This window comes from Dendrobates tinctorius, unplaced genomic scaffold (genome assembly GCF_039654945.1).
Source record: "Dendrobates tinctorius isolate UK_male_01 unplaced genomic scaffold, ASM3965494v1 ptg000064l, whole genome shotgun sequence".
Classification (NCBI taxonomy): domain Eukaryota; kingdom Metazoa; phylum Chordata; class Amphibia; order Anura; family Dendrobatidae; genus Dendrobates; species Dendrobates tinctorius.
Window position 1 is genome coordinate 25,330,699 of NW_027361732.1, and position 11,940 is coordinate 25,342,638.

The 11,940-nt window shown below is 43.9% G+C and overlaps 1 protein-coding gene across 2 annotated transcripts; it reads right to left on the bottom strand.

Annotated features, from left to right (window-relative positions):
- Positions 1–1,692: 1,692 nt before the first annotated feature.
- Positions 1,693–7,511, bottom strand: LOC141094503 (uncharacterized). Of its 2 annotated transcripts, none has more exons than XM_073580352.1 (2): positions 7,355–7,511; positions 1,693–4,381 (listed from the first exon to the last, which is right to left on the bottom strand). In XM_073580352.1, the coding sequence occupies exon 2, from the start codon at positions 4,270–4,272 to the stop codon at positions 2,338–2,340; it is 1,935 nt and encodes a 644-aa protein (XP_073436453.1). In that variant the 5' UTR covers positions 4,273–4,381; positions 7,355–7,511; the 3' UTR covers positions 1,693–2,337. The 2 variants fall into 2 exon arrangements, with proteins under 2 accessions (XP_073436453.1, XP_073436452.1); XM_073580351.1 differs by having other exon boundaries at positions 1,693–4,390.
- Between the last annotated feature and the right edge of the window lie 4,429 nt (positions 7,512–11,940).

Below are 11,940 nucleotides of genomic sequence, written 5' to 3' on the forward strand. Positions count from 1 at the left end.
TTCTGATTTTATTGGACGTTTTGTAGTTGTTTATCTTGACGATATACTTATATATTCTTCTGATAGACAAAGTCATATGGGTCATCTTCATGCGGTTCTCCAGAGGCTCAGGGAGAACTCACTCTTTGCCAAATTGGAGAAGTGTTCATTTTTTACTCAAGAAGTGTCCTTTCTAGGGGTCATCCTGTCCGCTGAGGGGTTTCGTATGGACCCTAGGAAGGTACAGGCCATTGTGGATTGGGTGCAACCCAGAGATCTCAAGGGTCTTCAGCGATTTCTGGGTTTCGCAAATTATTACAGAAAATTCATCAAAGGGTTCTCTCAAGTGGTCAAACCCCTCACTGATCTCACCCAAAAGGGAGCGGATCTTAAAAACTGGTCAGCTCCAGCTGTGGCGGCGTTTTCTTTGTTAAAAGAACGTTTCATGACTGCTCCGGTACTGGTGCAACCTGACTTGTCTAAACCATTCATCGTAGAAGTGGATGCCTCTGAGGTGGGAGTGGGGGCTGTGTTGTCCCAGGGGCCCACCACATTAACTAACTTAAGACCCTGTGCCTTTTTTTCTAAAAAATTTTCCTCTGCTGAAAGGAATTATGATGTGGGTAACCGAGAGTTGTTGGCCATTAAATTGGCTTTTGAAGAATGGAGGCATTTTTTGGAGGGGGCTGTCCATCGTATCACTGTCATTACAGATCACAAGAATCTGTCTTACATCGAATCCGCCAAACGTCTGACTCCGAGACAGGCAAGGTCGTCACTTTTTTTTTCCCGATTTCAGTTTTCCATCACTTTCAGACCAGGTTCCAAGAATGTGAAGGCGGATGCCTTGTCTCGCAGCCTAGATCCGGTATCGCCTCCGGAGCCTCCTTCCTCCATTCTTCAGCGCGGGCTGGTGGTGGCCTTGGTGTTCCAGAGATTGGAGCAGGAGATTCGTGAGGCGCAATCTCTAGCTCCCCCATCCATACCTGAAAATAAGCTCTTTGTGCCTGTCCAGTATCGGTTAAGGGTGCTTCGGGAGTTCCACGACTCGGCTCTGAGTGGGCATCCAGGAATCTCGGCCACTCGTAAAGCCATCACTAGGCTGTTATGGTGGCCCTCGTTGACTTCTGATGTCACTGGTTTTGTGTCCTCCTGTGAAACTTGTGCCCGCGCTAAAGCCTCCCACAACCGGCCGGCCGGGGAATTGGTGCCACTGCCAATTCCGGATAGACCGTGGACTCACCTGTCCATGGATTTTATCACCGATCTCCCACCCTCTAATGGCAAAACCGTGATCTGGGTAGTTTTGGATAGGTTCAGTAAACAAGCACATTTTGTACCCTTAACGGGCCTTCCTAATGCTGAGACTCTATCTAAGCTATTCATTGAGCATGTGATTCGGTTGCATGGTGTGCCTGTCAGTGTGGTGTCTGATAGAGGGGTGCAATTTGTGTCAAAATTCTGGAGAGCTTTTTGTAAAAGGCTGGGCATCAGTCTGACCTTTTCATCGGCCTACCATCCCGAGACCAATGGTCAGACTGAAAGGACCAATCAGTCTTTAGAGCAGTGATGAGTTTGTGATTTGATCTTTATCTCTCAATGGGAGATCGATATGCTGGAAGGTTGCCAGATTAGGGTCTGAGGCCTACTCGAGTAGCGGAGAACAAACACACACAGAGACAGGATATGTATCTGCAGGATGTTTCCCCCTTTCCTGATTTAATTAGGTAGCTTATATGCTCATTTGAGTAGGCGGTAACATTACATCATCACATTTCATTGGACAATTGATCATTCAACAGTAAGCATAAATGGTTCCAACCAATCATATTCATATTCGTTAACCAATCAGATTGTACTCGGCTGTTAATTATTAGTATTTGTGTAGACGTGCTGAAAGCTTTAATAGGTCTTGGGTAAATTACACAAGACCCCAATATCATTCTCATTAATCTATCCTCATGACAGTTATAGCTCCATTAGCCTCATTAACCTGTCTTACTAAGTATTCATGGCCCCAGTATCTACCTAACATGTGGACGTGTAGTTTCAATGTCCAACTGGGTGCAGTAAACAGTTTATCCATCACGTACAATTTCTTATGAAGAATAAGGTTATAGGTAATCATTATCATGAGACAGCATTTTCATATACAGAGTATGCATGTAAGACCCCAGAAATACATTGATATTAAAAGGACATACAGAATTCCCTGTCAGTCCCCCCTTTTGAGAACAGATATGACTCTACCATTCACATATAGGTACATTCAAAGGCCTAATGCCAGTGTCGGACTTCCTAACCCTTCTTCTGCCGAATTCCCCATAGGGAAAGGGAGATCATATCTAATTCTCAACCTCAAACCATTTGCTCATAATCATTATTGTAAGGTTTCATTGTAATATACATAGTTTTAGTAATAGACGCATCAATCAATCTTTGAAGTAGTCCTCTGATACATGGTATGCAGCAGCATCCACAGGTCACAAGTACTGCTGCTACTACTGCCAGAGAGATGAGGAGGCTGGACACAAGATGACTCCATCTACCGAACCAGGATTCCAACCAGTCCATGAAGGGATTGTTGATACCCGAATTTTCTGCCAATTCTTCGGACAGGGATGTAAGACCCTCCAACGCCTTGGTGATACTCCCATCTGGACTTGTATTATTGGGGATGAAGGTACAGCAAAACGTTCCAAACATCTTGCACACGCCCCCTTTTTCCGCTAGCAACATATCCAAAGCCATCCTATTCTGATGTGTCATTAAAGAAGTTGGGCCTAATTGTTCAGCTATCCCTTTTACTGCATCCCTTGTGTAATTTATAAACCTTTGCTGATTATAATAAATATAATTTATCCAATCCACATTTTTATTAATTGTCACCCACCAAAAGAAAATTGATTCAAAACCTGCTGCTATCTGGTTCCTGGCCTTGTACTCATCCGGTACCCCTCTGGGTACCCCTATATTATCTATATAAACTCTAGGATCAAAGGACCCAGCAGGTACTGACCTTCTATTTCTGTGTAGGGTTTCAACATTCATTCCACCTCCTTTAATCTCTTCTGATGAAATTATTTTAAATGGCATGAGCACTTGAACTAGAGCACAGCTGCCAACCCAACCTGGTGGCAACCTAGGCCTTAATTTCATATCTCCACATAACCACCATATGTCACTCCTCGCTATAGTTTGGTTTTGAAACCAACTGGCTTTAAACCCTCCTGTATCTGTATTTATTGGGATGGTGTTGTGACAAAACTCTGAAGTTAGATTTCCTACCCATCTTCCTGGTCCTGTTCTCAGGAAGCAAGTGTAGTCACCTGGATATGCATAAACTCTAGGTGGTACCTGATCAATTTTTGCTATTGGATACCGGACTGATAGAGATTGACACAGAACATTATCACTAGGGTCATATGTGGCATTATACAAAGCTAGAATACACTGTAAGTCTACTTGATCCTGTTCTGAATATCTGAGGGGAATAGTCCCTAAATGGGGCCTAGCGGTTGCACATGCAATACAATCAGTTTTGTTATTTTGCTCTGTAGTATACTTCATCCATAGCAACCATTCATTCCTCTCTGTGTAGCCTGTTTCTACGGCTAACTTCTCCTCATAGCCTAATTCTCCAATTCCATCAACATCCAACATTTCTCCTGACCTTTGGGGTTTGTCCTCCTCTTGTTCCTTGTCCTGTGCAGGAACAGCTTTTAACCAAAATGTTCCCTGCTGAACCTGTCTACCTGGAGTATACAGTCCCAATACATAGAGACCTTCATCTCCAAGAGAGGGTTCATCCAGTGTTATAAGGAGAGGATTGCAAGAGAATCTCCAGTCCAAAACCTCTGGATCACAACCCCATTTTGGAATGGGTACAGCAATATTCATCCTCTTGAGGAGAGGCTTTCCTGATGAACTAACACGAGTCATGGCTTCCTCTGGCTTATACCCCCATGAAGTTCCCGTGTTCCAAGCTGCATCTGACCAAGAATTACAGTTCTCATTCCCAGGTCTAGTTACACAGATATATACCACCGCCCCTTCAACTCCTGTTAGATATTTATAATTGGGGTTGCTACTCTTCTTCCCAAATTTAAGATTCCATTGACACTTCACTATCCGACACAAGTCCACCCTAAATGTAGCTGTTGCTGCCTTGGTGTCAAACCACAAGGTTACTGATGTGCTATTCTGAAGTGTCTCGTCCAGTTGTCCTTCTTGCAGTAGAGCTGCCAACATCATCAGGGACAGGACCCATATTCTTCCACTCCAGGACCTCATAGTAGCTTGTGTAGACCGGTCTTCCGTTTAACTCTACGGATGTGGCTTAGCGGGGACCATCAACCAGTGGCTCCAGTGGTCTTCGTGTCTTTTGGTCAGCAACCAATGTCTGGATTAACTAAAATAGAATCAAAAACTTATTTGTACACAAATGGGAGTCCCTTTTGGACTCCGGACCTGCTGCAGGGGTTGTCAAATAGTTACAACATCTATGTGGACAAGAGAGTACCTCAGGTGTGGTAGCTTCTGACATCAGGAAGGCCTCCAGTCCCCTGAAAAGAGATCAACACACACGAGCACATACTTCATACATCTTACCTTGGGCAGCCTGTATGAAGTCAATCTGCAGTCAATGAAACGGATAGGAGGGCCCAGGCGCACGTGTATGTCTATGGCATCTTTCTAGTCTATCTGTGTTGTGCGCATCTAATCTATGTTAATGTAAAGCTAAACAGGTGGACCCAGCATCTTTCTTCAGAGCACATAGTTTTTGTCTTCACTCACGTGCGTTGAGTCATGAGCCATCACATGGTGCAAGGATTTTGGCAAACATACCCACTGTCCCACCATCCACGGTTCTGAGCTCCAGCTTCCGACCAGACTTCAGTCTCTTCCCCGGTTGGTGACCGAGTCAGAGCCTGTAAGATACTTAAGTCTAACTGGTTATCTTTAATGCTCACCATGACCAGTGGAGGCGCCTCAGGGGTCTCCCAGTACCTTGGTCTTCTGGCTGATTCCCAGCCACTTTGTTTGCTTCGTGCTCCACGGGTTCCTTCTCATATGTACCCTCACTTCCACTATGGCAACCTCTTCCAGGGCCTGTTGATGTAAGAAGAGACCTTTCCTCCCCATATGGGGCTGCAGTTGTGGGTTCACCTGAAAACAATGACTTGCATATGTGGTGTCTTGCTTACCTTAAAGCCCCCTAAACGCCTCAATGAGTGCCGTCAACTCCACCTCCCCTGTAGAGTTATGAGGGAGGAGTGGTTCTGCTTTCTACTATCTCATGCTGTGTGATCGCCATACAACCAGGTTCTTGGACCTTCCAGAAAGAAAAACTCAAAATCCAAATTAATGAGAGATACCTTTATGGATTAAAAAAAATATTTAAAAATAGCTGACTCTCCTCTCTTCTCCCCCCCTTTGGAAATCACCATATTAATACCGAATAGGGGGCAGAGTGGTGGATTTCCATTACACATATAACGGGATTTCCTCTTTTTTTTTTTTTTTTCTTCTTCTAACACATACTAAAAGCATTCCTTATCTTTACTACCTGACAATTGCCTTTCATGGATATCTAACACTGCTTCAAGTCAAAGGCAACGTTGTACCTTGAACCATCTGCCTCTCCTTTTTTTTTTTTTCTTATCAACATGCATTCTAAAAAAAAAAAAAAAAACTTGACATTATGAAAAACTAGCTGTACACCTTCTACAAATACGTATTATGCTATAATGTGAATCCAGTGAGCAAAGCCGCAAGCTGCGCTTCAACCAGGTACGTCTCTGGTTGGCCATTATTTAATGGACATCTGACAAGATTGTAATTTTCTATGTCACTTAATGAAATTCCGTCGACCCTGGGAATTGCAGGAATACCATGCACATTGAGCCTAAACACTTTATACTCTGGAAATCTGTCTGACAGAAATCCAAAACCAGTGAACTGTTGGATATACCCTCCTGGTATAATTTTGACAATTCTCCAACCTTCAGGAGATATAATCAACATTAATCCAAATGTGCAATTAGGGCACGACATTTTCTCATGGAATATCTGGCTCACACACACCCACACACACGGCAAGCAATACAACAGAATTTCACACATGAGATCATGCACTTCCACTTATCAGCAGAGAGTCTCAAAGGTCATTCACATTCCTTCACACAGATTCAGTAAACTGTTAACTGCTTAAGCTTATTACCTCCTGGTGCTCCTGCTAAAAATCCTATCTATGTTTTCTGGTTGATACTTGACTGTATTGGGGCGAAAAATTCTCCTGGCTTGTCCTGAAGTGTAAAATGCCTATGGCTTGCGGACCCGTACTGACTGCACTTCGCTAACTCAATGTACAGGCCGCACCTAGACCGTATCTCTCTATCTGCCTCTTTCTCTGGTTGCTATTCACTTATTCTCTTAATATACGCTGTTACTGTGTGCCCACATCTCAACAAGTCTACTTCTTCTTTATCACTGTGCTTAGCAATATCTATGCCGACATAGACTGCGTACCGTTGTTATATGAGGTTCCCGCTCAATGTTTGAACTTGCGTGTCCTAAACTGAAACTGATCAGTTGATAGGCATCAAACCCATGGGAACCTTGATAAGAAGGTTAACTATTTAGTGGTCTGGCCATGACCCTCCTGGTCATCTAACACTAAATGTCTACGTGCTCAGTATGAGATGGCACTTCTCTACAGTTATAATAAACCTATATATACCAGAGAGCAAATCCAATTAACTGTAGGCAGACTAATGTGCCCCAAATTTTCTTATTAGCCCAGTAAAAATCTTTTCCCTCAACTAAACCTGCTGAGCCTTGTATACTCAGAGATCTTATTTATCAACCAGAAGACTAAAGCTATCATTAGTATGCAGGCTAATGTAATCCCTACTACCTCAAAGTTCTTTAGCACCATTAGAGGGCAGTTTGTGCGTATCAGACAGAATAGAAGGTGGATAGACCTATCCTGTCTGTAACGGCGTTTTAACACCGTAATAGTACCTCTAGCACTCTCCAAGAGGACGTACGCAGCCTTCTTTATGCGTATGCCGCCAGAGACGTGTCCTCACATGAATCCTGGCAAGCCAGTTACCATGGAGAGACGCTCCCAAGGGGCAAAAACACAGTAAAGAATTCCTAGTACCCTCAAGGTTGGTTCAATCATTCATGCGCAATCATACGTAGCAGCTTTTAGGTTTCTCCCTCCAGCATACGTATTATGTATCACAAGGATATTCTACGGTTCTTAGCGCTGGTATGTAAGAAGACAGACTATACTGTACCCCAAGAGCCGGTTCAGAACATTTAGCAGAGGGGAGACACAGAATTTGTAAGAATCAATGGCTCTTACCTTCACCGGTGATTTTGATCTGTGTGTCCTCTAGGCCGTCAGTCTGCGGGTGCCGGATTTCAGGATACTGGGGTCTTCTGTTGTAACCAGCCCGCCCAAGGAGACGCCAACTGATGAGTTTGTGATTTGATCTTTATCTCTCAATGGGAGATCGATATGCTGGAAGGTTGCCAGATTAGGGTCTGAGGCCTACTCGAGTAGCGGAGAACAAACACACACAGAGACAGGATATGTATCTGCAGGATGTTTCCCCCTTTCCTGATTTAATTAGGTAGCTTATATGCTCATTTGAGTAGGCGGTAACATTACATCATCACATTTCATTGGACAATTGATCATTCAACAGTAAGCATAAATGGTTCCAACCAATCATATTCATATTCGTTAACCAATCAGATTGTACTCGGCTGTTAATTATTAGTATTTGTGTAGACGTGCTGAAAGCTTTAATAGGTCTTGGGTAAATTACACAAGACCCCAATATCATTCTCATTAATCTATCCTCATGACAGTTATAGCTCCATTAGCCTCATTAACCTGCGGTGTCTTGTCACATCCAGACAGGATGATTGGTGCTCTATGATACCTATGGCGGAATTCGCCTTCAATAATCGTGTCAATCAGTCTACTGGTACTTCTCCTTTCATCTGCAACTATGGGTTTCACCCTCATTTTGGTGAATTCTCCAGACTAGATTCGGAGTGTCCAGGGGCTGATTCAGCCTTTTTGCGGTTGGAGGAGGTTTGGAGGGAAGTTCAGAGAAACATTGGGGAGGCTCAGGGCAAATATAAGTTTTTTGCAGATAAACGACGCTCGGTGGGGCCGACTTATCAGGTGGGGGATAAGGTATGGTTATCCACCAAAAACATAAGGCTGAGAATTCCCTCTGCTAAGTTGGGTCCCAAGTTTATTGGTCCGTATGAGATTTTAGAGGTGATTAATCCTGTGGTCTTTCGCCTGCGGTTGCCTCCGTCATTACGGATTCCTAATGTGTTCCATAAAGCGCTTCTGAAGCCATCGGTGCCTTCCTCTGATTAGTCTCCCTCGCACCCGCCGCCTGTTATGGTAGATGGGCAGACCGAGTACGAGGTGGAACAGGTGGTGGATTCTCGTATGCTCCATCGTTCACTTCAGTACTTCGTCCACTGGAAAGGATACGGTCCTGAGGATCGGTCATGGGTGCCGGCGCGTTCGGTCCATGCGGATCGGTTGGTCCGGGCCTTTCACGCTCGTCATCCAGGGAAGCCTGGGGGTCCAGTGGCCCCCCATTGAGAGGGGAGTACTGTCATGGTCCAGTCCGGAGTTTATCTTCTGCTGTCTTCACTCTGGACTGGTCATGCGGGGGTTAATCTCCTCAGCCTCGTTCTGGAGCTAGCTGGGCTATTTCAATCCCTCACAGCCTGCTAACCAGTGTTAGTGATAGCTCAAGCTTGCAGTTTAGAGCCGCTGACCCTTGTACCCTGGTGATCCTCCTGCCTTGGACTGATATTCACGTGTATGACCCGGACTGATTTCTGACCCCGTCTCTTGGTATTTGTTTCTGCTGTTACGTTCCCTCTCTGGCATCTGACTCCCTGGCTTGTACCCCGACCACGTATTTCCTCTCACGTTTTGGACCCTGTGCTCATGTTCTGGCTTTCTGACTCTCGGCTTTGGTATTTTGACTACGTGTATTGCTGCTCCTTCTGGTACGTCTGCTCCTGTTAGTTTCTGACTCGGTTCGTCTGACTATTCTCTCTCATTACCTGTGGCACCTGTGCTGTTGCTCAGGGTTGCTGCTCTTAGTGTATAACCTCTCTTCCCTCACCAGCTCCCCCTGGTGGAGGTTTCACTACAGTGAGAACATTTCTTTGATATGACTTGCGTTTATTTGTGAAAAAAATGGAAATTTGGCAAAAATTTTCAAAATTTCACAATTTTCCAATTTTGAATTTTCGTGCCCTAAATTTACAGACATGTGTCACATAAATTACTTAATAATTAACATGCTTACTTGCTTACTTTACATCAGCACAATTTTGGAACCAAATTTTTTTTGTTAGGAAGTCATAAGGGTTAAAATTAAACAGCGATTTCTCATTTTTACAACACCACTTCACAATTGAAGCCACAATTTTTTTTAAATTTACGAAGAGTAACAGGAGAAATTGGGCACCATAAGTTGTTGTACAATTTGTTCTGAGTACGCTAATACCCATATATGCAGGTATACCACTGTTTGGGCTCATGACAGAGCTCGGAAGGGAAGGAGTGCCGTTTGACTTTTTAATGCAAAATTGGATGGAATTTAGATTGGATGCCATGTCGCGTTTACAGTGCCCCTGATGTGCCTAAACAGTGGAAACCCCCCACAAGTGACACCATTTTGGAAAGTAGACACCCTAAGGAACTTACCTACATGTGTGGTGAGCACTTTGAACCAAGTGCTTCATAGAAGTTTATGAAGTAGAGTCATAAAAATAAAAAATCACATTTTTTTCACAAAAATGATCTTTTTGCCCCCAAATTTTAATTTTCCCAATGGTAACAGGGGAAATTGGACCCCAAAAATTTGTTGTTCAATTTGTCCTGAGTACAGTGATACCCCATAGATGCAGGTAAACCACTGGGCGCATGGCAGAGCTCAGAAGGGAAGTGTTAGGGATGGCGGAACGCACCAACTGTAAATTATAATAAATTGCGTTTGCAACCCGGGGTCCACCGTGCGGCAAGTTAAGCATCACTACGTGTGAACAGAGTGCAAAGCGCCTGAATCTGTCACTCCATAGAAAAGTGCTGAAACTGAGAGCAGTCTAAGCTAAGCCCTGTCAAATGTCACAGGAGCATAGAAGGATTGACGCTAGTGGGGTCCCTATAACTCACCCCCACTACGCTGGTGATTGAACCTGCACTGACACATGGTGGCTTTTGAGCCCGCACCTGAGGACGCCAGGTGCAGCCGCTTAGTTCAAGCGGGAGTTCCCACTGTACACTGCCTGTCTAGAAACACACTTGCAGTGCTATTAGCAGCACCCGTGCACACAGGGTGGTAGCTGTCCCACCTACACACACAGCAAATAAACATGACACTAGTGCACAGGCATGCACCATTGAGACCCTTTTATACCTTTAGCTCAAGTCCAGACTGACAGGACCTTGCCTCTGGACCAATCAGAAGCTGCCACCTCACCAGAGCAGCTGACGTCCGAGCACCAATGAGAAGGTGCCATATCATGGACATGCTCAGTTGGGTGAAAACTTGACTTAGTCTCCAGAGCACAAGGCTGCACATGTATACCAGTAGTCACCATAGGCTTAACTGGAGAGCCAGCAACAACTACATGTGCAGCATGAGCTTGAGCAAGGCGCTGGGTCCAGAGCCTATACAGAGCAGACATCTCAGTGGCAATGCCTGAATGGGAAACCGCTGCACCAGGCAAGGCTTGGGATCTATCCCGTGCAGCTGGAGAAACACGGCGCCTAACAGGAAGGACCACCGTTTGACTTTTTCAATGCAGAATTGGCTGGAATTGAGATCAGACGCCATGTCACATTTGGAGAGCCCCTGATGTGTGTAAACAGTGGAATCCCCCAATTCTAACTCCAACCCTAACCCCAACACATCCCTAACCCTAATCCCAGCCCTAACCCACAAACTTAACTATAATCCTGACCATAACCGTAATCCAAACTCCAGCCCCAGCCCTAACTTTAACCCCAACCATAACCCTGTATTATACACATGGACATTGACATCTCTGGTACCGGAAATATCAGGTGAAACAGGCGTTATAGCAGGTTTTTATGTTTGGCAGATGTCACATGCTAAAAGACTTTTATTGCAAAACATAGTTTTTGCATCACCACATTTTGAGAGCTGAAATTTTTCCATATTTTGGCCCACATATTTTTGTGAGGTTTTGTCTTTTGCGGGACGAGTTGACGTTTTTATTGGTACCATTTTTGGACACATAACACTTTTTGATCACTTTCTATTCTCATTTTTGGGAGACAAAACGAGCAAAAACCAGCAATTCATGAATTTCTTTTTTAGGGGGCATTTACACCATTCAGCTTGTGTTAAAATTGATAAGACAGTTTTATTCTTCAGATCAGTACTATTACAGCGATACCTCATTTATATCATTTTTTTGCTTTGTCACTTTTTTATAGTAAAAACTATTCTCTAGAAAAAATAGTTGTTTGTGCGTCACTTTATTCTGACAGCTATAAAAAAATTTGGTCATTGATGATGCTGCATGGCAGCTCTTTTTTTGTAGGACAAAATGATGTTTTCAGAGGTACCATGTTTATTTATATCCGTCTTTTAGATTGCGTGTTCTTCCACTTTTTGTTCTGCGGTATGATGATAAAGTTTTGTTTTTTGCCTTTTTTATGGTGTTCACTAAAGGGGTTAACTAGTGGGACAGTTTTATAGGATGGGTCGTTGCGGATGCAGCAATACCAAATATGTGTACTTTTATTGTTTATATTTTTTTCATTCAAAATTTTTATTTTTACTTCATTCTAATTTTTACACTTTGTCCCACTATGGGACACTCAGTTTTTGCAGGCTGATCGCTTCTATAGCATGCAGATGAAGTACC